The sequence below is a fragment of the Nilaparvata lugens genome, chromosome 6, assembly GCF_014356525.2.
Source record: "Nilaparvata lugens isolate BPH chromosome 6, ASM1435652v1, whole genome shotgun sequence".
Classification (NCBI taxonomy): domain Eukaryota; kingdom Metazoa; phylum Arthropoda; class Insecta; order Hemiptera; family Delphacidae; genus Nilaparvata; species Nilaparvata lugens.
The window spans coordinates 58,130,929-58,154,890 of record NC_052509.1 but is presented as its reverse complement, the minus strand read 5'-3'; the positions used below and the strand labels follow the sequence as shown (position 1 = coordinate 58,154,890).

General features: G+C 35.8%; 1 protein-coding gene across 1 annotated transcript in view; it reads right to left on the bottom strand.

Annotated features, from left to right (window-relative positions):
• Positions 1-5,969: 5,969 nt before the first annotated feature.
• LOC111056681 (LIM/homeobox protein Lhx9) overlaps positions 5,970-23,962 on the bottom strand; it is a 32,289-nt gene continuing 14,296 nt past the window's right edge. Inside the window, exons 4-6 of the mRNA XM_039431542.1 lie at positions 22,680-22,907; positions 8,587-8,819; positions 5,970-7,288 (exon numbers count right to left, since the gene is read on the bottom strand). Of these exons, the coding sequence (XP_039287476.1) occupies positions 7,028-7,288; positions 8,587-8,819; positions 22,680-22,907 (722 nt within the window). The 3' untranslated portion in view covers positions 5,970-7,027. The remainder of the gene's footprint in view (positions 7,289-8,586; positions 8,820-22,679; positions 22,908-23,962) is intronic.

Here is a 23,962-nt window from a genome sequence, read left to right as displayed (position 1 = left end):
GCTGTCTCCAAAGAGCGGTTAGCTCTAAATCACTCCAAATCATGCTGTCTCCAGAGATCGGTGAGCTCGATGACATTTCACCGCACAATGATCATAGTTTGTAGTTTCTAGCAACCCTCGTCAGAGCAGATAGCATAATCGCGGTTACAGAGTCTCATCTCGGGCAATGACTAGCAGCTAGCGAACGCGTAGATTATAGCATGGTCAGCCTATAATGATTCCTAAATTATTACCAACAGCCTGCAATTTACACAGCCTCGAGCTCAGACTGTCGACTACCGTCCTGTCAAATTAAACACTCTTTCTCCTCCCTCTTTCTCCAGCCGTCTTCCATATATCTCCATCTCTTCTCACTTCACATTCCTCACCCCTGAATTTCTCCAGTGACAATCATAGACATTCCTCGATACCAACTGGAAATTATATTATTTATCGGTCAATTAAATTCATCACACGTCCTGGAGAATTGAAAAAGGTGGTGTTCACAGCACTCATCTGTCGGGCAGGCTTGCTGTAAAAAGATCAAAACGCCCCGATTAGCCCTAGGTCAGCTTGGAATCATCAGAACTACGTGTAATCATCTCTCACTTCATGCTCTTTAGAGTTTGCAAGTGTATGGCAAGATTCCATTGCAGAAAATGTTTAAAATTGATGCTACTCTACAGTATTTATTGGATTCTTGTACAGTATTATATTTATGTTGTATTCCTGTGTAATTGATGTAGTAGTTTTAGGTTTTTTTTTGGAAATAAACATTAATCTTTTTTTTTGTTGTACATTTTCAGGCAGTTTATTCAAGTACTGTCCTATTTTCGTTTGATTAGAATAGTCTAGACAACTTATCAATAACTGAATACATTTTTTAATGGTTTTCGTTCAATTGGATCGAATCGTTTAGACAAAATTGCATAATCCGAGCAATATTAATAGCAATTTCTGGCAGTTAATTCAAGCACTGTCTCATTTTCGTTTGATTAGAATAGTCTAGACAACATATATTGATAACTGAATAATTGATGAATGGTTTTCGTTCAATTAGATCGAATAGTTTAGACAAAATTGCATAATCCGAGCAATATTAATAGCAATTTCTGGCAGTTAACTCAAGCACTGTCTCATTTTCGTTTGATTAGAATAGTCTAGACAACATATATTGATAACTGAATAATTGATGAATGGTTTTCGTTCAATTAGATCGAATAGTTTAGACAAAATTGCATAATCCGAGCAATATTAATAGCAATTTCTGGCAGTTAACTCAAGCACTGTCTCATTTTCGTTTGATTAGAATAGTCTAGACAACATATATTGATTACTGAATAATTGATGAATGGTTTTCGTTCAATTAGATCGAATAGTTTAGACAAAATTTCATAATCCCAGCAATATTTTGCAAAATTGCATAATCCGACCAAATAAAATTGCAGGAGTCACTAGGTAATTCCAATAATATTGATCATGATCCTATTATTTTAAGCGAGCAATTTCTGTATATAGCTGGTTATTTTTATATCTGGCTATTTTTATATCTGGTTATTTATGTTTAACAAATCTCGAAAACGGCTCTAACGATTTCCACGAAATTCCGAACATGGTAGGTTTATGATATAAAGATTCGATTGCACTAGGTCTCATCCTTGAGAAAATTCGCTGAACGACATTAAAAGGATATTTCATCCTTGGCTGAAACAGCTCTGGATAGTAAAAAAGTGAGTATGTGAAAAATCGGAATATCGCTTCCCTGAAATTCATAAGATGACGTATAGCCAGCTGTGTAATATAAACACGATTATTTTAGAGAATTGTGTTCTGTTTATCAATAAATAAAAATAACGAGCGAAGCTCGGTGCCCCCGATATTTGATTCTATTAAGAGAGATAACCTTCGAAAAACAGAAACGTTCGATTGATATCTTGATCTCTGTAATTACTGTTTTATCAAGTAAAATCTTCATTATCACTAAGGGTACATACAGAACGGTCAGGTCGATTTGTTGATTTCAACTCGCATCTTAGCTTTTAGTGTAGATTTCAGCTTCCAAATCTTGAGGTGCGAAGTGAACGAGTAAGTAAGTCGCGGTAAAGATCGATGCATCTAAAGAGCTGTTAAATGATAGAAAACATTTGGAGTCATGATGTAGATATACCTTAATATATAATTGTAGTAGATACATTTTTTGGACTCAAAATAGTGTGTGAATTGATTTATCATTTTTACATAACCTCTAGACTGTGTATTCCAATTTAAGGTTTAGAGCTGTTTTGGGCGAATGCCTGTTGTTTTCACCTGGATCGTATTTTCGTATATGAATAAATAAATATGAATATGAATAATATAGATGAAAAAGAACGCTAGCGATCTGAAATCTATATACTGACGTTACCTACCCTTGATGATAATATCAGGAGATATTAGAAATTTTAGTTGATAAAAGAGTGATCACAGTTATCAATCAAGCGTAACGGTTTTGTGAAGGTTTTCTCTCCCAATGAAATCAATGATATATTTCGCAACGATATCAACTCAATAACAGTCATTATTAGTTCTTGAAGCGAGAAGTTTATAGAATGATGATGAGAATTCTACAAATTTTCATGAGAAGGAAAAGTAATTCCAGTTCGATTAGGGATGCGAAATTCGTTGTAGCTGGAAGTTTTCAGGGCAAAATCAAGATTAAAATATTTGACTGACATCAGTAGACCTACTAAAGTGTAGAAACTATTTGACTGACATCAGTAGACCTACTAAAGTGTAGAAACTGATTGAAGAAAATGATTTGGAAATTAAGGGCCAGTTTCTGAGTTCGGGATTCGCTGAGTTCTAGACTTTAAACAGCTCAAGTCAGAAAATTGGCTCTCCAAAACGGGGCGTAGTCGTAGTCCATGTTTAAATTAGATGTCGAAAAACTAGAAAATTGAACACAAACTAAAATTAGTGTAAAATAAGTGTAACGTTTCAGCTATTTTGAATTATTTTGGATAATTCCATGTTTCATTCTTTCAAGGAAAAGCGATTCCAATTATTATAGAAATGAGAAAACAACGATTATCATAACAACTATGACTACGCCCCGTTTTGAAAAGCCAATTTTCTGACTCCAACTCTTTAAAGTCTAGAACTTAGCTAAATTCTGAGCTCGGAAACCGGATATTTTGTACTTGTCAAGCCGAATAGCTTGAAAAAATTGAATGACATTGGCCCTGACGTTGTTAGTTTCTAAGGTTCTGAACGGAAACGGAAGCTCGGAAACCGGCCCCATATTTCCTAACCAATGATGATTGATTGAGTTCTAGGAAGCAAATAATGTCAAACATTTGAGAAACAATTTTGTAAAACTGAGAAAAATTCTCCATTTATTTTCGTTACAATCTTGATGGTTTATTACAAGCATGACATTAACATACAACTTCAACATTTACATTGGCTAATATTCGTGACTTATTCATAAGTGAATTGATAATCTACTATTTACAGATCTAAGATTAATCGAGGAACTTGAATTTCATAATATTATATTGCACATAGAAACTGCAGGACTAGAGAAGCTTATATGACTATCATCATTCACAATAAATACTTCATACTCATACAAATTACGATTACCCTCTTTATACTCTCTTTATCAACACAAGTAATAATAATAATTTCTCGGATTTCCAATGAATTGCAACCAGAGGAGTTCATTGACAAAGTAGTTCACACTCGAAAATAGCATGAGTGCTCGAAACCAGTTGCGTTTACTTGAAAAATTATGCAGATCATACTAGAATTCCCAATCAAACAATTCAAGTAACTCCTTTGAAATACTCTATTACATCATGGATCACCATACTTTCCAACAATCTCAAATATATCCTATTTTGACTCCATTTCAAAAACACACAAATCAATAATACACTAACAGTATCAAGATTTTGAATAAAGCTTCGATGATTCTATGCAATATAAAGAGCTTGCTTAGCCATGATGAAATCGTGTTCATTCATGCACCGTATTAGCCTATATAGTTTAGGGTGAATATCAGATTCGACGGAACAATCCTGATCTGAAACTGGATTCTCAGATCAATCAGTATCAGTGCATGTGTCCGTCGCAGTGAAGATATAATTTCCATTAGTTCTAATGGGATCATTTCTACACAGCCCGCCCGAGCGAGAGTATGAAAGGTCCCATTAGAACATATTGGAATAATATGCTCACTGTACAAGACACATTTACTGGTTAGCGTGGGAATCCGCCTCTATATCTTCAAGTCTGGAGTCCTCAAGTCGTGATTTGAGATTCAAAATTGAAGATTTGATGACAGGAGACCTTTCATCTAGTTTTATAACAGACCATTAATATATCATGAATGATGATTTTCATTCTTCCACCAAAATGAAAATCACACAAAACACCAAAGAATCGAGCGTCGAGGAATTATTTTTGAATTGCACTCAACTAGGGATGAATTATTGAATAAAAATATTAAGAAATTGTCAAAAACCACAGATTTTCTGTGGAGAATGTGTGGAAAATCTGTGGTTTTTGAAAATTTCTAAGTATTTTTCTTTAATATGAATAACCACCACAATATCAACTTCTCAAATACCGTACACAAAATGGGGAAGAAATAGGGATGATTTCTTAGTCTGGAAGTAAACGAGCCCTGAGAACGGCTGACAGTAATTAGTGGAGGAATGAAATCTAGTTTCAGGGAAGAATTTCACATGGACGACTTGCTGAAAATGCAATAAATCCATCATGATGTGGTCTGTGGGTGGTAACCTCTGTCTCTTCCACCCTTCCAAAACTCCATTCTCATTTATCTTCATATTTTCCCGCTCATTCTAATTCCAAGATTATATTTCTCTGTGCGGTGGCTTCAAAATTTGTTCTAGTCTCATGCTTGCTTAATTCTCATCCTATTTCAATAAGATAAGGAGCAATACATCATGACCAATTGCAATCAATGATGTTTTTGTGATTAATAGATCAATAAATAATGCGATAAGAGTAGAATCTCAGAATTGATTCCCATTTTAAGATTATACTCTTGTATTTTCCCGATCGTTGATTTCAGAAAGTGTTCCAGTCTAATGCTAGCTCACTTCTTATTTGATCTCAATAAATAAATGAATGTTTTATTGTCGTAGCAAGTATAAGAATAAGATAAGGCGCTGGGAAATAGACTATCACCATTTCCAATCAATGATGATTGTGTCATTAAAACGATAAATGAATGTAATAGAATCAGAGTCTCAGAATTATTGATCCTCATAGAATTATAAAAGAACAAGTCTGGCTCCCAAAATTTTTAATCCAGAGAAAAAAGGAAAATTTTCAAAGATAAGGCCCCTTTGAATAAGAAGCTTATAAATTCAAATGATTTTTGGACATTACTGAACTTAAACTGTACTTTAATAGACCATATATCTTAATCAAGGTTGGTGAAACCAGGTTGGATTGTCGTAATTTTTAATGTCGCTCAGTTCGCGGCAAAAGCGATACTAACACCTCTGTCTAGTTATAGCGTAAGCTAAAAAGAGTCTGCGCAGTTCGACATCAACAGTTTTGAAAGTTGTTGTTTGTTGTTGTAGTATCGATTATTTTAAACCCTCCTAAAAAATTATAGTCTACTTTTGGATTATTTATAACTAGAACACAGGTATTAACAGGCTTTCTGAAGATCGTGAATACCCCACAGTACCGTAGTTCACATGTACAGTTTGAAACTTTACCGAGGGAATTTCCACTCAACGTCAAGTCTTGATAGAAGTAACAATATCTCAATGGTTGTTTAACTTATTATTATATCGTATTGTACTACAAGACCATGTCCAGACACCCAGTCCAATTTTATGCAATAGCACTATAATTTTGGTGTTCAGTTACGATATTTTGATCACTGATTATCGTCTGCTTTGAAGTTTTACTTACTCCACTTACTTCTAGTCTTGATAGAAGTAAGAATATCTTGATAGAAGTTGTTAAAATATATAATCATATTGAACTGTACCACAAAACCATTGGCTAACACCCTGTCCAATTTTCTGGAATAGCACGATATTTTTGGTGTTTCGCTACGATATTTCAGTCACTGCTTATCCTCTGCTTTGAGAATGACACTGAGGTTAACGCTAAGGAGTAACGTGTTTTTATCAAGCTCTTAAACTATTCAATCATATTGTACTGAAAGGCAATTGGCCAACACTAGTCTAAATTACTGGAAAACCACGATTTTTTGTGTTCTTGCTACAATTTCTTGATCACTGCTTGTCCACTGCTTTGGGAATTACACTGTAGTTAACGTTAAGAGGTAACGTGTTGTCGCTATGTTATTTTGTCTTCTGCTTTGATAATTACACTGTTAGGAGGTAAAGTTTTGTCGCTTCAATTTTTTGATCACTGTTTATTTTCTGTTTTGGTAATAACACTAGTTGATTTTAAAATGTAACATGCTGTCGCTATGTTATTTTGTCTTCTTACACTGTCAGGAGGTAACTTGTTGTAGCTACGATATTTTGATGACTGGTTCTCCTCTGCTTTGGAAATGACACTGTAGTGATGTTAAGAGGTAACATGTTGTCGCTACGATATTTTGATCACTGTTTGTCCTCTGCTTGGGGAATGACACTGATAAGAGGTAACGTGTTGTCGCAACACTTCTTTGATCACTGGTTGTCATCCACTCTGACGATGTCACTGTAGTTATTGTTAAGATGTAACATGTTATCGCTACGATTTTTTGATCAGTGTTTGTCCTCTGCTTTTGCAATGACACTAATAAGAGGTAACGTGTTGTCACTACAGCTCTTTGATCACTTTTTGTACTCTGCTTAAGGAATGACACTGTAGTTAATGTTGGTAGTTGTCGCTTCGGCAATTACTGTACATATTGTCACTACAATATTTTGATCATTACTTGTCCTCAGTTTTAGAAATTACACTGTAGTTTATTCAAGAAATGATAATTTGATCATTACTTGTCCTCAGTTTTTGGAATGTTAGCGTTAGTAGGTTTGGCTAACATTAATCCAATCAGTCATCAGTAGATGTCGCTGAATCCCAGAGTCTGAGTGGTCTGAACGTGATGATGATGATTGTGATGATGGTGGTGATGCAGATGTAGGTCATCCATGCTGCTGCTGTCGCCGCCTCCAAGGATGACGGAAGCCGCCCCCACTGAGGGCGGGCCGCCTCCACCGTTAACCCCTCCTGGCACCTGGACGGCCCCCGGGGGCACGGAGCCGCCTTCCTGACGCATCAGGTTGCGTCTCCACTTGGCTCGTGCGTTTTGGAACCATACCTGGAATCAACAGAACGAATCGAAATTTATATTATTATTATTTTCAAAACTTATAGAAACACCTACGTGAAAATGTGTCGCAACTGGATCAACAAACAAATTAAAAACAATTCAGAATATGAACTATCATAAGTGTTTAATAATCAATGAGAAAATGATCAATAAATGCAAAGCAGATATGCGTTCATAGACGATTTTAATGAAATGGATAGCTAACAGATATACATAAACTCTAAGGGCCGGTTTCCGAGCTCGAGATTTAGCTGATTTCTAGACTTTAAACAGCTGGAGTCAGAATGATTTTATTTTCTCATTTTTTTAATTGGGAACGTTTTTCCTTGACGAAATGAAACATTCCTAAATAATTCAAAATAGCTGAAACTTTACACTATTTTCTCTTTATTTTATTTTGTGTTCAATTTCCTAGTATTTCAAATTTAATTTGAACATAGACTGCGAATAGACAGCCAATTTTCTGATACCAGCTGTTTAAAGTCTAGAGCTTAGCTAAATCCGAGCTCGGAAACCGGCCCCAGTGATATTTTGTACATGTCCAGCCGAATACCTTGAAACAATTGAAAGATATTGGCCCTGAAGTTGCTTGTTTCTAAGGTTCCGCACGCTGTAGCTTGACAATAACATTGAAACTCATGAAAGGAAAGTTGTACAAAATCATGCAAAACAGTTTGAGCTATCAATCATGTTGATTTCAGATCTGCAGGATGGAAGAGGAACTATTTTCGGATGGAGATGGATCGGCCAATAACAGTTGAGCACGATCTTCATTGGTCTACAGTCAACGGCCAATGGTAGGGCTTCATTCATGCTATTAAATTCTGCAGATCAATGACAAAGCTTCAAGCTCATTAGATAATAAGTACAGATATACGTGCCTCCAACACGCTCCGCGATCGCTCCGTTCATGAACGTTACGGGAGATGTTAGCTCTTCTCGCGTTCCACTCTTGCTCTCCGGTCAATCATTAATCGATCTGCTTGAGTGACGTTCGATTGCGGAGCAAAGTCTGTACGCACCTTTTGTGTTACAACCGACACCAGTATCTCAAATTGTTCTGATGAATTAGTGGTTGTCACAATATCAAGTAGTTTTCATATAACAAAATGGCGTATTGTGTATTTTGTATGTGTGGGATAATATATTGGTTATTTTATTTTACGCATCTAGGCTACAATGTCTCCTTATGCTATGATAGTTATGATGAGCTTAAACATTTTGTTAAATGTTCTGGCAAATTTCCTAACTTTGAAAAATATCTTATAAAAAAATATCAAGCTTACCTGTAATACTCTCTTTGATAGGCCTGTCTTCTGAGCCAGCTGTTTCAGGTCCTTGGCATCTGGATTCTGGTTGATGTTGAAGTATGACTTCATGGTGCGCAGTTGATGGTGCTTGAAGGATGTGCGCATGCGCTTTGTGCGCTGCTGAGCTGACTGGACACCTGGTGACGTCACTGACGAGTCGTAGCTCAGCGACTCCATCGAAGATGACAGCTCACCTGAATGCAGCATCTCTTCCGAAATCAAAACAGAACACAAATTATTTTCTCTTGAAAAATGAAAAATCAATAAAAAACAGTTTTGTTATGTGTGATGTGGTATTTTTCAATAATAAGAAACACAAATAGAAATTGTCAACCACTTTTATATGGTGAATAACAATTCAAATAATCTTATCTGAGGAGAAGTTAGAGCTCGCTACGGATTATTGTCATCTCCTTTCATTATCGGTATCCTTTTAAAGCATTCATTCTCGGTTTCCCTTTCAATCATTCTCCGTTTTTATATTTCTCTAGTGCCGTGTGCATCTCCAACTAGGTACCAAGCTATCTTATCGAGTTTTAGTTACCGCTTCTGCTTTGTATTCTCCCATGTTTACCGTAGATAATTTACAGCAACAGTTTACAGTACGGTACCTAGTCGTTTTGAAAGTATCGATTGATAGTAATTATTATTGAGTCGACTAGTTTGTCGAGTAATCATTTATTTTATTCTTTATATATTGAGTTAATCTAGATTTTTCGCTCCTCTATTGGTGCTTTGCGTTTGGGTGATAATGCTCTTGCCCTTTTCGCAGTCTATGATTCTTGTATTGAATGGTGATGAATGATGCGGTTTCTGTTAGCAGCCATTCAATTTCACAGATTAATTAAAGTGCGGAGTAGTGTCTAATCTTTTTGAGGCATAGCTTAAAGTTATTAAAAATTTGTATTAGGTTTATACTTTTTTTTCTTCTTTTTCAACTTCAAATTTCTATTCTCTTTTTCTTGTTTAGGCTTTATATTTTTTCTCATTAATTTTTATTATTGTATCTTATGTCATTGAATTCTAATTTATCCATTTATTATCAGAATGTTAGAGGACTTCGTACTAAAACTTCAAGTCTGTACGCATCGTTATTGGGCAGCAACTATGATCTGATAATTTTGACTGAAACATGGTTACATGATGGCATAAAAAGTTCTGAAATATTTGATGAACGATATGCTGTTTATCGAAGTGATAGGGGTAGTGGTGATGGTCTTCGGAGGGGAGGAGGAGTACTTGTCGCCGTTCAGAGATCGTTGCAATCTGAGCTCTGTGAGGAGCTCACAACAAGTGACATTAATAATAATTATGATTCCGTCGGAATAAAAATAAGATCTAATTCCACTCACTTCTTCATCAATGCTGTTTATTTATCGCCGACAATTTCAACAAATGTCTTTCTCAATTATTGTGACCACCTTGAATCACTCAATGGCCTAATCAACGGTAATTTCTTGGTTATCGGAGACTTTAATCTGCCTGAAATCTGCTCAAATGATTATGATTTTTTGTGGGGACAATAAAGGCAAGAATGCTTCACAATTTTATGTCATTCTATGATCTTGTTTCTCTAAATCCGGTAAAAAACGAACTGGGTAGGACTTTGGACCTGGTCCTTTGTAACTTTCCTGCCAAAGTCTTCCAAAGCGATGATCCCTTGCTTCCTGAAGACGGCCATCACCCGGCATTGTGTGTTGATGCTTCGTATTCTGTTCCGGAGGCAATGAATCTCCGGGTGATCCATTTGAATCCCGGTATAATTATTCTAAAGGGGATTACTTCCAACTTTATTGTAAGCTGCGAGACTGTTGTTGGGACTCTGTGTTTGGCTGTACTGATGTCGACTCTGCAGTGGACGAGTTCTATAGTCTACTCTACAAATATTTGGATGAGTGTATTCCAAGGATCGTATTGAAGAAAAAAAAATAAATATCCTCCTTGGTTTACTCCTGATATAATTTCTGATTTGAGGATTAAGAATAGATGTGCACGAAAAAGAAGAGTGTCCCCTTATCATGATAACCTTTTCAAAAGTTTACGAACATCCTTGAAGGCTAGAATATCTAAGTCTCATGAAAACTATTTGACATCGATTCAGTCAGGCTTAGATGGAAGTATGAAAAACTTTTGGAATTATGTAAATTCCAAAAGAAAAACGTCGTTTGTGGAGTCGACGATGTCGCTGAATGGGGAGTCCTACTGCGGTTCTGCGGTTGTAGATGGGTTCGCGAAATATTTTGAGTCAGTGTATGAGGTTGATACACACGCCGCCCCTGATATGCATGAGAATGAGCTGGGGATGTCTGGGAGCTTGAGATTAGGTGTTGGTATTGATTCTGTCTCCTCTGACGAGATCCTGTTTGCTATTAGCAGCCTTAGATCTAGCTGTTCCGAGGGCCCTGACTTGATACCTACTTTTATTGTGAAGGGTTGTGCAGAGGTACTCCTTAGTCCATTGCAATTCATTTTCAATTTATCGATTAGGACTGGCCAATTCCCTTCTAAATGGAAGGTCGCTAGAATTACTCCTATCTTCAAGTCAGGTAGGAGAACTGATATAAGTAATTATAGGCCCATATCAATTTTAAATTGCTTTTCCAAAGTTTTTGAAAGAATTTTGCATGCAGTTATATACAGGCAGGTGAAGGGAGTAATTGCGGACGAGCAACATGGATTTCTGTCAGGCCGTTCTATGGTGACTAATCTAATGGAGTTCAGCAATGAGGTATCCAGAGTTCTTGACGGTGGAGGGCGGGTTGATCTTGTTTATACTGATCTCTCAAAGGCATTCGATTCAATCAATCACAGAATATTAGTTAAAAAACTAAAGTCGATTGGTTTCTGTACAAGCCTGGCAAATCTTGTTGAGAGCTATTTGAATTCAAGAGTGCAGTATGTTAGAGTACATAATTTCAAGTCTAGAACTTTCAACTGTACATCTGGGGTGCCTCAGGGTTCTAACCTTGGACCACTTCTCTTCCTTCTATTCATTAACGATCTCCCTGCTGTCTTTGATGGTTCATCCTGTCTGATGTATGCAGATGTAGAAGCTGTACAAAGCGATTTTGAGCCCTGATGACTGCCTTAGCCTTCAAATGGATGTTGATAAACTAAGTGTATGGAGTATGAATAATGGCCTTAGAATAAATATAGCTAAATGCAAAACTTTATCATTTTCCCGGCAGGTAGCTTCACACAGATGCATCTATAGTATTGATGGTATACCGTTGGAGGAGGTAGTCTTTTAAGGACCTGGGTGTGATTTGCAGCTCTGATTTTACATTCAATAAACATATGGACCTTTTGTGTAGTAGGGCCAATCAGCAGATGGGGTTTATCCTGAGAACATGTTCACCTTTCAATGATGTCTCACCCATAATATTTCTGTATAAATCTCTTGTCCGAAGTATTCTTGAGTATGCGTCTGAAATTTGGAACCCTTATTGTAATGATCAAGTGCTACTTTTGGAACGTTTACAAAATAAATTTTTAAGGTACATTCACTTCAGAAAATTCAATTTCAATTGTCCGTTTGACTTTCCCTCTGACACTCTGAGAAATATGTTTCAATTGAAATCATTAAAAACAAGACGAGATGTTAAGTCTTTAATTTTTCTTCATAGCTTATTGAATAATAAAATAGATTCCCCATATTTGCTTTCATATGTAAATATTTATATATCTACCATATCACGTCGCTCCACTTTCTCTTTTTTTGTGCCCCGGTCCAGAACTGTGAGTCACTATAATTCTCCAGTCAACAGAATTCAAAGACTTTTCAACTGTTTCTCTGGGCAACTGGACATCTTCTGGTTCTCTCGTGAAAAATTTCATAGAATATTAAACAGTCTATTGTGAGATATCCTTGCTCAGTCGTGTTGTCGATTATTTGTTGCTGTATATAGGTGTGTATCTATTGCACTATGTTCTCGTATATATTACTCATTCTGTTGCTTCATTGGCAGGTACCAGTCCTCTGACATTCATTTGTTAGTTTTATCCATTCTTTGTAACATTTTTATTTTAATTTCAGAACCTTTTCATTTCTATATTCCGTTTTATAATTATTTTATTGTATACATCTATTTTTCTTTCCTTCTCTTGTATTTCTATAGTATTTTTTTCTTTTAACAATATTGCAATTGAAAGTTACTTTGTTCATTTTTTTTTCATTGTATTGTTGTATTTCACGTATTGTATCTTGTATTGTTGTATTTGTGAAGGAGACACATTAGGGGTGACCTGTTGTCTCCATAAATAAATAAATAAATAAATAAATTATAAGTGTTCGACAATTGGTTTAAAAAGGTGATTGACAATAATTCACATTTGTATTTTTTTAATACGAAATTGGTTCATTAGTTTTCAATTTCCCTACTTCTTTGTAGAATAAAATTGAAAAAAAAAATATTTTCTCTTGAAATATGAGAAGAAACTATTTCTTTGTTCAGACACTTTGTTTGGATGTAAATATTTAAATACGCTCACATTTTTGGTTAAGAATCGTGCAATGCGCTATGGAGGAGCTTTATCAGCTCCTTTCATATCTACTTTGAAACAACTTAAAAGTGTCTCAACTTCAATAGACTTAGGCTATTGTAGAGAATTTCTCAAAAACTCACTCATATTCATAATCAGCAATTCCTGTACGGAATTTCTCTAATCCTTATACTAAACGTAAACCTACCCTTTAAAGGGTTCAGAATGAATCAGCACAGTGTGAGTCAACTTTTCATCGGGATTTCTATTATACTACACTGAACTGGTGCTACTAGCAAAATGGAAAAATATAGCAATGGCACAAACAATAAGGGGGTTTCCCAAGAACAATTAATTCACTAGGAAACTTGAAACTATAATTTTCAATTTTCATATAAAATAAAACCACAGGTATTATCATCCACGTTCAATCATTCTCTCAAACCGAAGAGAATCCTATCTGGATATTTATCAACACCATAGAGAGTAGAGTATATCGCCAAATACGTTTAATCATTATTATCAATATATCTGAAACTGTGCTTCAGATATTCTGCGAAAAATCATCCTTTCAGGATGATCCAGAGAAAACAATGGACAATAGAGACAGGAGATATGTTACAATTCTCACAACTTGTCTCTCTTCCTCACTCATTTACTCCCTATCTCTCTTTCTCTGTTTGCAACGCCTCTCTCTTTTCATCCATATTTATCTTGCTCTTGAACAGTGCATGCTCTTTATTCAATGCTTTATGTATTCTGGTCGCATTGAAAGCGTGACTGAATTCAATTCAGGCGATTTATCAACGTGGAGATCGACTCCACGAGATGCGGGATAGGTGGGGGGGAGAGTTGCGGTGGGAGGGGTGGCAGAAAAGGGGGAGGAAATAAAATCAATAAAAAAACTGCGGATGAATAAAAAATAAAACCGCAGAAACAATAGCAGGATGTAACTGGCAGAAAAACAATAAATAGAGGCGCATCTTCCAGGTAACGGGGGAACGGACGGTTCCCCACCTCACCATAGAGTTTTCTGGAACTTCCCCTCCATTTCCTTATTCCGCAGAGTCGACCGGGAGGCAACCTGTTGGCGATTCTCTCCCGCGACACGACAAAAACGGCAGAGAATGTCGCTCTCGCCCGGAAATTATACAGAAGGCCTGAACTGCGGTTGACTCTATGTTGCAGAGATGAGTCGTGGGTCAGCCTCTCTCACTCTCTCTTTACTCTATATTTATATATCTTGTTCCCTCTCTCTAACGCTCACTCTCACACTCTCTCTCTCACCCTTCTCTATCACACACACACTCTCTCACCTCAGTTATCAATATTTTTTTCTATCTCTCTCACGTTTCTCTCTCTCTCTCTCCCACTTCTTCTCTCTCATTCACTCTCTCTCTCATTCACTCTCTCTCACTCGACTCCTCACGAACGAATCACAACACTGTTGACTCTCTCTCTTCGCATGGCCATTGTTCTCAGAGCTTCTTTGATGACAATCAATGGCGATTGTAACTGAAATTGGGATTGTTCGATGACTCACCACCGTCTTAGTCACTCAGTTGTCATCAATTTTTTTTAACAAAAAGTAGCCTTGTCATAAAGTTTTGTTTAAATAGCCTCGTAGCTTTGGGTTTCGATCGGTAGATATCAGTGAAACGGAGATTCATGGAAATCTTGTGGTCATGACTGTGCTTTCGATGACAATCAATGGAGATTGAAATTGAAATTAGGATTTTCTCAAGACTTACCTCCGTGTTATTTACTCTATTGTCATAAGGTTTTGTTTTACAAGGAATTGCATTGTACATCATTCTGTCAGGAATCCCGAGAAACTGAGGTTCATAGAAATTCTTCGGTACTGACTCTGCTCAAGGAAGATTAAAATTGGAATTGGTATTGTCCCATGACTAACCTCCGTCCAATTTATTCTATTGTCATAAAGTTTTGTTTTAAAAAAATTACATTGGATGCTACATTCTGACTAGAATCCCGAGAAACTGAGGTTCATAGAAATTCTTTGGTCCTGAATCTGCTTTTGATGTCAGTCAAGGAAAATTGAAATTGGATTGTCTCACGAATCATCACCAACGTCACAATCTTATTCACTAACTTAATTGTCATCAAGTTCTAAATTACAAAAATACAGTGCCGGTTGCACAAAAGCCGGTTAAATTTCAACCGTGAATAATTTCACGAAAACCAATCAGAGAAACCGTCTTTTCAAAAACGCCTTTTCTGATTGATTTTCGTGAAATTAATCACAGTTGAAATTCAGCCGGATTTTGTGCAACCGGGCCTTTACTTGCAGCTACATGTAGAACTAAGATTCATGAGAATTCTTTGGTTCTGACATGACCCCTTCAGTAATCATAAAATTGGTGTTCTATAAAACTTTTCATAGACTTCACACTCTCAAAAATCACGGTAGGTGGGCTCGCCAGAGTAACCTCAAGTTTCTACGGGTCATTCTTCAATTAAAGAGCAAGAAACATCTCTGAAAAATAACAGTGGCGGGATAAGAAGGTACAAACATTCGCCCGTACAATAAACCAGCATTTCTGTTCTCAAAGACAGTGTTGTCATGTTATTATCTTCTGTGTGTACTCTGTATCTTACAATGGTTGAAACCAAGAACTGAGTTGAAGCTTGTAGACTCAACTATTCGTTTATTGCCTGTTTCGAGGCTATTTAAAGCTAACATCTTCAACAGTGTTGTTGGCTATTTCTCGAGGCACTCCCTGTGACCAAACGGCTTCTTGTAAATTCCGACACATCTTCAATGGCTCTTTTTCCCATCATCTCTTCCAAATGGTTTCTTGCGAACGTTGGTGACTGTTCCTGATTGAGTAGAATTGGTAGTATTTTATTTTTGTTCTCCACAGTAGTCTGATCGTGGTTTCAAATATGTTGCCGCCAATCTTCATTATGTTATTCCCCTAAATTATTCTTGTTTAAGAATGGGGCTTACAGTTTAATGAGCAAGGAAAGTTGTGTGAGTGTACCACAACAGATATTTCAGAAGAATACTCATCTTACAATATTTTAGCCCTATCAAGGAGTGTTCACTTTCCCTTCATTAATAGAATACAAAAAAGGGTACTTGATAATTTCATTCCATTTCAACAATCGAAGCAGTCATAATTGAAATCATTTGTCCATATAATTCTCGTAGGATAAAAACACTTCACTTATATTCATTGGGCTACTCTTGTACAAATTAATAAAAACCATATAAAAACTTGTAGTACCCTTTATTATTAAAAACTTTCAAATATTTAAACAAAATATTTAAAAGTTGAGATATTATAAAGTTTTTAATTATAAAGGGTACTACAAGCTTTTGTATCGTTTTTATTAATTTCTCGTAGGATATACACTTTTTTAGTGTATACAAGATACTTACCTGACTATCCACTTGACTATACAACAGGTGTCAATTACTCAAAAAAAAAATTTTATCCACCTCAATATTTCAATACTTCGAGTTCTAGTACTTGTCAGTTATTGATTGACTGTGATAAATTTGTATAGTAGATAATTTACTGCTCTGAGTATCTTTTACTCATTTTATTGGAAGAAGTACACGTCTTTCAACTTCACGCGAAAAGTACAATTTTTTTAATATTGAATGAAAAAGACTAAGAAATTGTCAAAAACCACAGATTTATTGATACTTAGAAAGACCGGTTTCGTTTATTACACCATTGTCAATCTCTGATAAACTGAAACTAAATACAAGAGCAGCAGAGCTGCTTTCAGTTTATTAGAGATTGACAATGGTGTAATAACCGAAACCGGTCTTTCTAAGTATCAATAAATCTGTAGTTTTTTTTTTGACAATTTCTTAGTCTTTTCCATTCAATATGAATAATTACCACAATATCAACTTCTCAACTACACAAAAAAAAGTGATCGATACACTCAATTTGAATTGAATTGATAGTGAGTTCAAGTTAGTAATAGTGATTCTCATCCAAAAAATCGATTACAGTATTAATTCATTTCATTTTAATTTATACAATGAGTACATTATAAAAATGATATGTAGAGGAAAAATAAGGTAACCTTGTGCTATTCCTCTCCCAAATTTAGATAAGGTTACACATAGTCCGAAATAGGTTAAGTCTTGTAGTTCTTCAATGCACAAGATTTTCAGTCCTCAAGTATTTTCACAAAGTAGATTTTCAAACTTAGATGCTTCAAAAAGCTTCTTCATGGTTATAATAATAATAATATCGTGTGACCTGGCTGGCTCAGGTCTGGTGTCAGAGTTTTCAGGTCGCAACTGATCAATTTCAGGGCCTCAGACATGACCTAACGACTGCTTTTTAGGCAGCCGAGACTGACGGCTTAACGTGTCCATCCGAAACACGTAGAGTGACCCGAGATAAATATCTTCATGGTAAACGATTCATCAATAAAGTATATCAGATAACAATGCTGGATTGCAATCTATTAAACTTCTTATTATTTGTTATGTTTTTGCTGTGTGAAAAGGAAATGAGTCTCATTCAACGTTTATTTCACAATATCTTCCAGGTCCCAGGTATCGAATAGAATTCTTATTATCACAAGGTTTGGTCGAATATTTCTCAACATTTCTCATGAAACAATTTGATACGCTTATGCTCAATCAGATCAAGCAGGTTAAAACATTTGAACATGGTCAAATAGGAGACAGTTTACAACGAGTGCAACAGCATATGATCTTTATGACAATATTGAATGAAAAAGACTAAGAAATTGTCAAAAACCACAGATTTATTGATACTTAGAAAGACCGGTTTCGGTTATTACACCATTGTCAATCTCTGATAAACTCAGAGATTATCTGATAAACTCTGAGTTTATCTGATAAACTCAGAGATTATCTGATAAACTCTGAGTTTATCAGAGATTGACAATGGTGTAATAGCCGGAACCGGTCTTTCTAAGTATCAATAAATCTGTGTTTTTTTACAATTTCTTAGTCTTTTTCATTCAATATGAATAATTACCACAATAACAACTTCTCAACTACACAAAAAGTTTATGACAATAGTTACTATCGATAACTCCTAGTGCACTCATGTGAAGCGTACCACTACCTCCGTAAACAAAGCCATAGTGCATTCTGGTGACGTCAGCACAGGTAGGGCTCCCACACAAATACAAATTTGTTGATTCCAGCTGATCTATATCAGCTAGAGTTTTTTTGGGTGTAGGAGCTCTACCTGTGCTGACGTTACCATCAACCACCTGTCATGCACTATGGCTTTATTTACGGAGGCAGTGACCCAGTTCGATCATGTTAGAGCTTGGAGAATCCAAAAATCAATCGATTAATAGGGGTTATGATGGTTTATTCTCGATTTTCATGTCAAAGACTAGTATTTTCCAACTGCTACCAAGTATTATTTACTTGCTCTACTGTTGTCACATCATCTAACCCACTTTACAACTGTCCAGTAACTGTCGTTTCGTATAAACAACTTGAGTTCATAACACTCAGTCATAAACAATCGAAACATTAATTCAAACCGAGAATGATGACAAGTGTACCGGCGCAGAATAAACACAGATTGATGAGTACTAGAAACAGGACAGGCAACAATGAGAAACAACAGCTTGGTCTGTATCTGGACTCGAGTGCCTCATTAAATATGAGGGCGCAAATGTGGAAGGTGAAGTCTTTCTCGCTCTATGTCTCTCTCACTTTGGTAGAGAGTTAGTGGGAAGGATACTTTGAATAATCTTTCCGGAAAATGGACATTGATATGTCCAAAGCTCCGCCAATTTATGTAGATGCATAACAATATTATATATTTTATCTATAGTTATCTATGTCATTCATATCATATACAGTTCAAAAATTATTTTCTTAGTCCATATTATGTAAATTAATCTATAAATTTGTTGTATTGTAAGCTATTTTATATAAGTGTATAAGCCAGTATATATTGTAATCTACATTAAGTACTCAATCAATCAATCAATCACTCTCTCGCTCACTATCGCTCTCTGTGTTGATTGCATTTACAATAGTGAATGACTTTGATTGTTTTGGTGCCTTCTTTGTATGTAAATTATGAGATGTAACTTTCAATTATTATAAAAGAAACTGAGGATTCACCTAGTATTTACCTAATTTTGAAATAACAAACTGAGGATTTACCTGGTATTTAACTTATTTTAAAATCGCATTTCACATTAATTTAATTTCACAGGCTTATATTCTTTGCATTAATATACAATTATTTAGTTTAACTAGTGTGTAAGTAGACCTGTATAGTTTCAACTTTCGTTTTCTTGTAATCTGTAAATCAAAAGTGTTTTGTAAACTTGACAATCATCACAAGTTTGAAAACTTAGCCCACTAACAATCATCAATACAATACTTCTCTACTCTATTCTCTCTCTCACTCTGTCTCATTCACCCCCTCCTCCAGGAACTGTCTCTTACATTCTCTTTCTCAATCTTCTTCTCTCTAAACTCAGCCCAGTAACAATCATCAATAAAAATCGTCTCTATTCTACTCTCTCTCTCTCTATCACTCTCTCTCATTCACCCCCTCCTGCAGGAATTCTCTCTTACTTTCTAACTCTTTCTCTTTCACTCACTCGCTAACTCTCTCTCTTTTTTCTCTCTACCACTCTCTTACTTCCTCTCATTAATAAGACAATCAATCAATCAATCGATCAATCTCTCTCTATCTTTCTCTCTATGAGAGATTACCCACCCCGGTCGTGTGTTAATGGGAAGGATATGTTATATCCTTCTAAAAGAATCGACAATTATTTGTTGAAACACCGCTGATTTATGAAGTTACATCACATTTTTATATTATCGTTATTCTAATTGCATTTCTATATTTATTCTCATTGATTAATTATTTATACTTTGTGAAATTCGTTGAATAACTAGCATTATCGTCATTTAATGTAAATTAGTGTATAAGCCAGTAAATATTGTAACATACATAAATAAAGAAATCCAATCTAATCTAATCTAATTCACCCCCTCCTGCAGGAACTCTCTCTTACTTTCTCATTCTCACTCTCTATCAATCTGTCTCTCTCTCTTTCTTTCTCACTACCTCTCTCATACTTTCTCTCACACACTCTTTCACTCTCTCTCTGTCTCTCAGCCACGCACAATTCTCGCACTTGAAGGGGAAAGCAATCGTGGAAATGCAAACATCTGGAGCTGCGAACACAAACATATAAATAATGCAAGGAAACAATGATAGACATCTCTGTTGTGTAGAAAACACCGTTAGCAGAAGTAGGCAGTAGTAGCCTTTGCTTCATTTGGAATAATGATCTCCGAAGCGTAAAAATGGTTGTCGGCGGCATTGATTGACAAGTGAAAACATGCTTGGCCACACTTCGCCACTCAATCATTTCCTCTCTCCTCACTCCGCACTCCTCTCCCCTCATCATTCTCCTCCTTCTCACTCCTCACTCCTTCCTTCTCACTCCTCACTCCTTCCTTCTCTCTCCTCTCCTCTCATCACCATCCTTTCTCTTCCCTCCTCTCACTACTCTCTCTCTCTCAATCCTCTCTCATCACCTTATTCCCCACCCCTCCTCTATCCTAACCTCATTCACCTTCCCCTAGCATCATTCTTATCCCCTCCCCTCACCTGTTCACGTCGCTCCCTCACGTCACTTGAAGTGTCTTCTTGTTAAGAGTTGAGGATCCAGCGAATGTACAGACCCCCTGTTTCTTTTACAATAAGCACACTTCGGGAAACAACAATAACAGTAGTGGGCTTATACAGAGAAACTCTGCTGATAAAGACAATGATTTGGAGAAATGTGAATGACAGATTATTCATGCATTATTTATAGTAAGAGTTTGCTATTGTGAAGTGTTTCAGAACAATGAAGAATTCCAAAATGAACGTTTCTTGAAATAAATGTAAAATTTTGTTTTTAAACATGATATAAAAAATTGAAAGCTTTTAAATAATCTTCCAAAAAATATTATATTTCGCACCTAGAGCAGAAAATGAGATTTTTCCGGCTCGAAATCGGTTTTCAAGTTCGAGGCCGTAGGCCGAGGACTAGAAAAGATTGAGAGCCGGAAAAACATTTTTGCCCGTGGTGCGAACGCTATTTTTCGCCACACACAAAAATAAACTATATATATGAGAATAGTTGTTCACTAAGCACTTCCGAAAGCAGAAGTGGAAGGTGATAGCTCTAGCAAATCTGAGGTAATCTGAATATCAGGAAATTGTCCAAGTATTTTTATTTTTTATTCTGATTTGTCTAAATAACCTAAAAGATGATGTTCAACTATGTGGGAGGTTGAGTTTATAGTTTTTTATTTTTTCAAATGACAATAAGATGATATTATTATAAATGATTTAATTATTATTGAATAATGAACACAAATAATGAAAAGTTTTTTGATCGGCTGTTTTTTGATTAGTTCCATGTTAGCGGGCTGGAAAGGCCACTCTTTCCGGCCTAGGCCGGAAAGAAACCTGTTCTGACGTCAGACGAGAGTCGTCTGCAAACAATGTCTTTCAGATCTACGTAGGGACTGGAAAGCAGCTGCTTTCTGCGCAGTGAGGCGAAAAAATCTTTGTAGGACACCAATGTATGATATTCACACGTTTTTTAGTGAGGGAAACAAAGATCATGGAAAACGTCAATCCTATAATATGAAAATTCAACCAACACAGATTGCAAGAAAAGACCTAAGAGTTGGAAGAAATCCATCTTCAACAGAGAAAGCTTAACCTGAGAATTGTAGCCCTGATCCCTGGCGGGAATATTTCCACTAATAAGAAAATATATTTTCCATTAGCACCAGTCCTCAAGGTGAATAGCATGTAAATCTTGAAAAAATATCTTCCCAAATACAGTAGAAATAGAATACATGATATTGATGTTGTAAAACATGATGTGAGTATCTTGTAATTAATGTTGCAGAACATTAATATCAAATACAATATGTTTAAGAACATCAGTATAAAAAATTAACATCAATAATTGAAAAAGCACTGTTTCTCTCTTGTCATATCCTCTCTATTAAACTAGCTTGAAAGATTGAATTCTCTTGCAAGACATCAGTACAGCTGAATATGGATATTGGTTTAATCACGAGACTGCAGTGCGCAAGTAAGTAATAAGTGGATTTGACAGTGTTTTTTCAACAATAGTAATTATTATTATTCAGAAGTAAGTTCAGTGTTTGTTTATTATTCAATTCTTTAGTGGTCTTGCCAAGAGTCGACAGGAGCACAGTCAAGTTGGCAGGTCAAGATAAGTTAGAAGTAAGTCTATCTTTTCAAAAACAACCGAAGTAGAAATTTTAGTAGAAGAGTAGTTTCTGAAGAAGTTGTTTAAAAGTTAGTATTTGTTTCAAGAATGTATCTTTTTTTTCACTATTCAATAATTGTTCAGTGATCTCACCAAGAGACGACGGAAACAGTCAAGTTGACAGGTCAAAACAAGTTAGAAGTAAGTGTATCCCTCCAAAGACAAATTGTGTAGAATAGTAGTTTCTAAAGAAGTTATTTAGGAGTTAGTATTTTTTGTTCCAATGTCGTATCTTGAGAAGTTCTTATTGAATTTTTTTGTTATCTTACCAAGAGACGAAGGAGGCACAGACATGTTAACCGGCATCTCCTCGGGGCGACAAGGGGACACCAGTAGCTTCCGTTTGCGAGGTCGCCCCTTGTGGACACCGGTGGTGGACACAGCTGTGGCCCAGTGTGGCTCCTCCAGCTCCACAGGCCCACAGTAGTCACGGTGTCTCAGTAGTTCGTAGTGTGGTCGACAGTACACCAGCCCGTCTCGCATGCCGAAGTGATCGCCTTTCAAATCAGATCAAATGTTTTTTATCACTGAATAACAATATTATTTCAAATATCAAATGAGAAATCTTTAAATATTATTCCTGGATCAAAAATCAAGTGAAGAAGCAGTGTGTGATATCATAACATCAAACTTTGGACAACATTAACTTCTTATCAAAATTTTTGGAGAGAAATAGTAGTACAGGCTCAGCCTATTTTTTCCTCCAATGTCATAATTATATTATGATTGTAGTATTTTGCACAATAAAAACATAAGAATAAGAATCTTCCAATGAGAGCTACATGAATAGAACTTCTGCTACTACAAAATATAGACCGCAGAACTAAATAGCAGTAGGGAATTTGGAGGAAGTATTTAAAATTATTTGTTCTTGAAAAGGACTTTTGATGCTACTGCGAATTCAAATTTATTTGCTTTTATTACTGTATAATAAGTTTCTCAAATATCCAAAGAAATCTTTATGAATGAAACTAAAGACTTCTGCTACCGCAAATATTGACCAAAGATCTAAATAGCAGAAGGAAATTTGAAGAATGATATGATTTGTTTTTGAAAATTGTATTATATTACAGCAAATAAAGATTTTTATTGCCTTACAAGAACATTTTTTAAAACAGATTACAATTGTGATCTATTCTTCATTTATTTTATGAATTTATAATAATTACATTATCAAAATGATAGGGAGAAGAAAAATGATGCAATTTTGGGCTATTCCTCTCCTAAGTTTAGATTAGGCTGGCTACTAACGGTAGGACATGCATGAAACACAAATGTCATTCACTGTTGTGTCATCACAACGGAAGGATTTGAGCGCTATTTTCAATGGTTAGTTTTTGTATCTCCGTTTCCTTGTTATCCATTTTTTATTCGCTGCTCTATTCGAGGTTAAATATTGTTCCATCATTATAATTTGTAATTTTCCAGTGGTTTATTTATTTTAATAATAATAATATCGAGTGACCTGGCTGGCTCAGGTCTGGTGTCAGAGTTTTCAGGTCGCAACTGATCAATTTCTGGCCTATGACCATAGAGAAACAATAGCATAAGT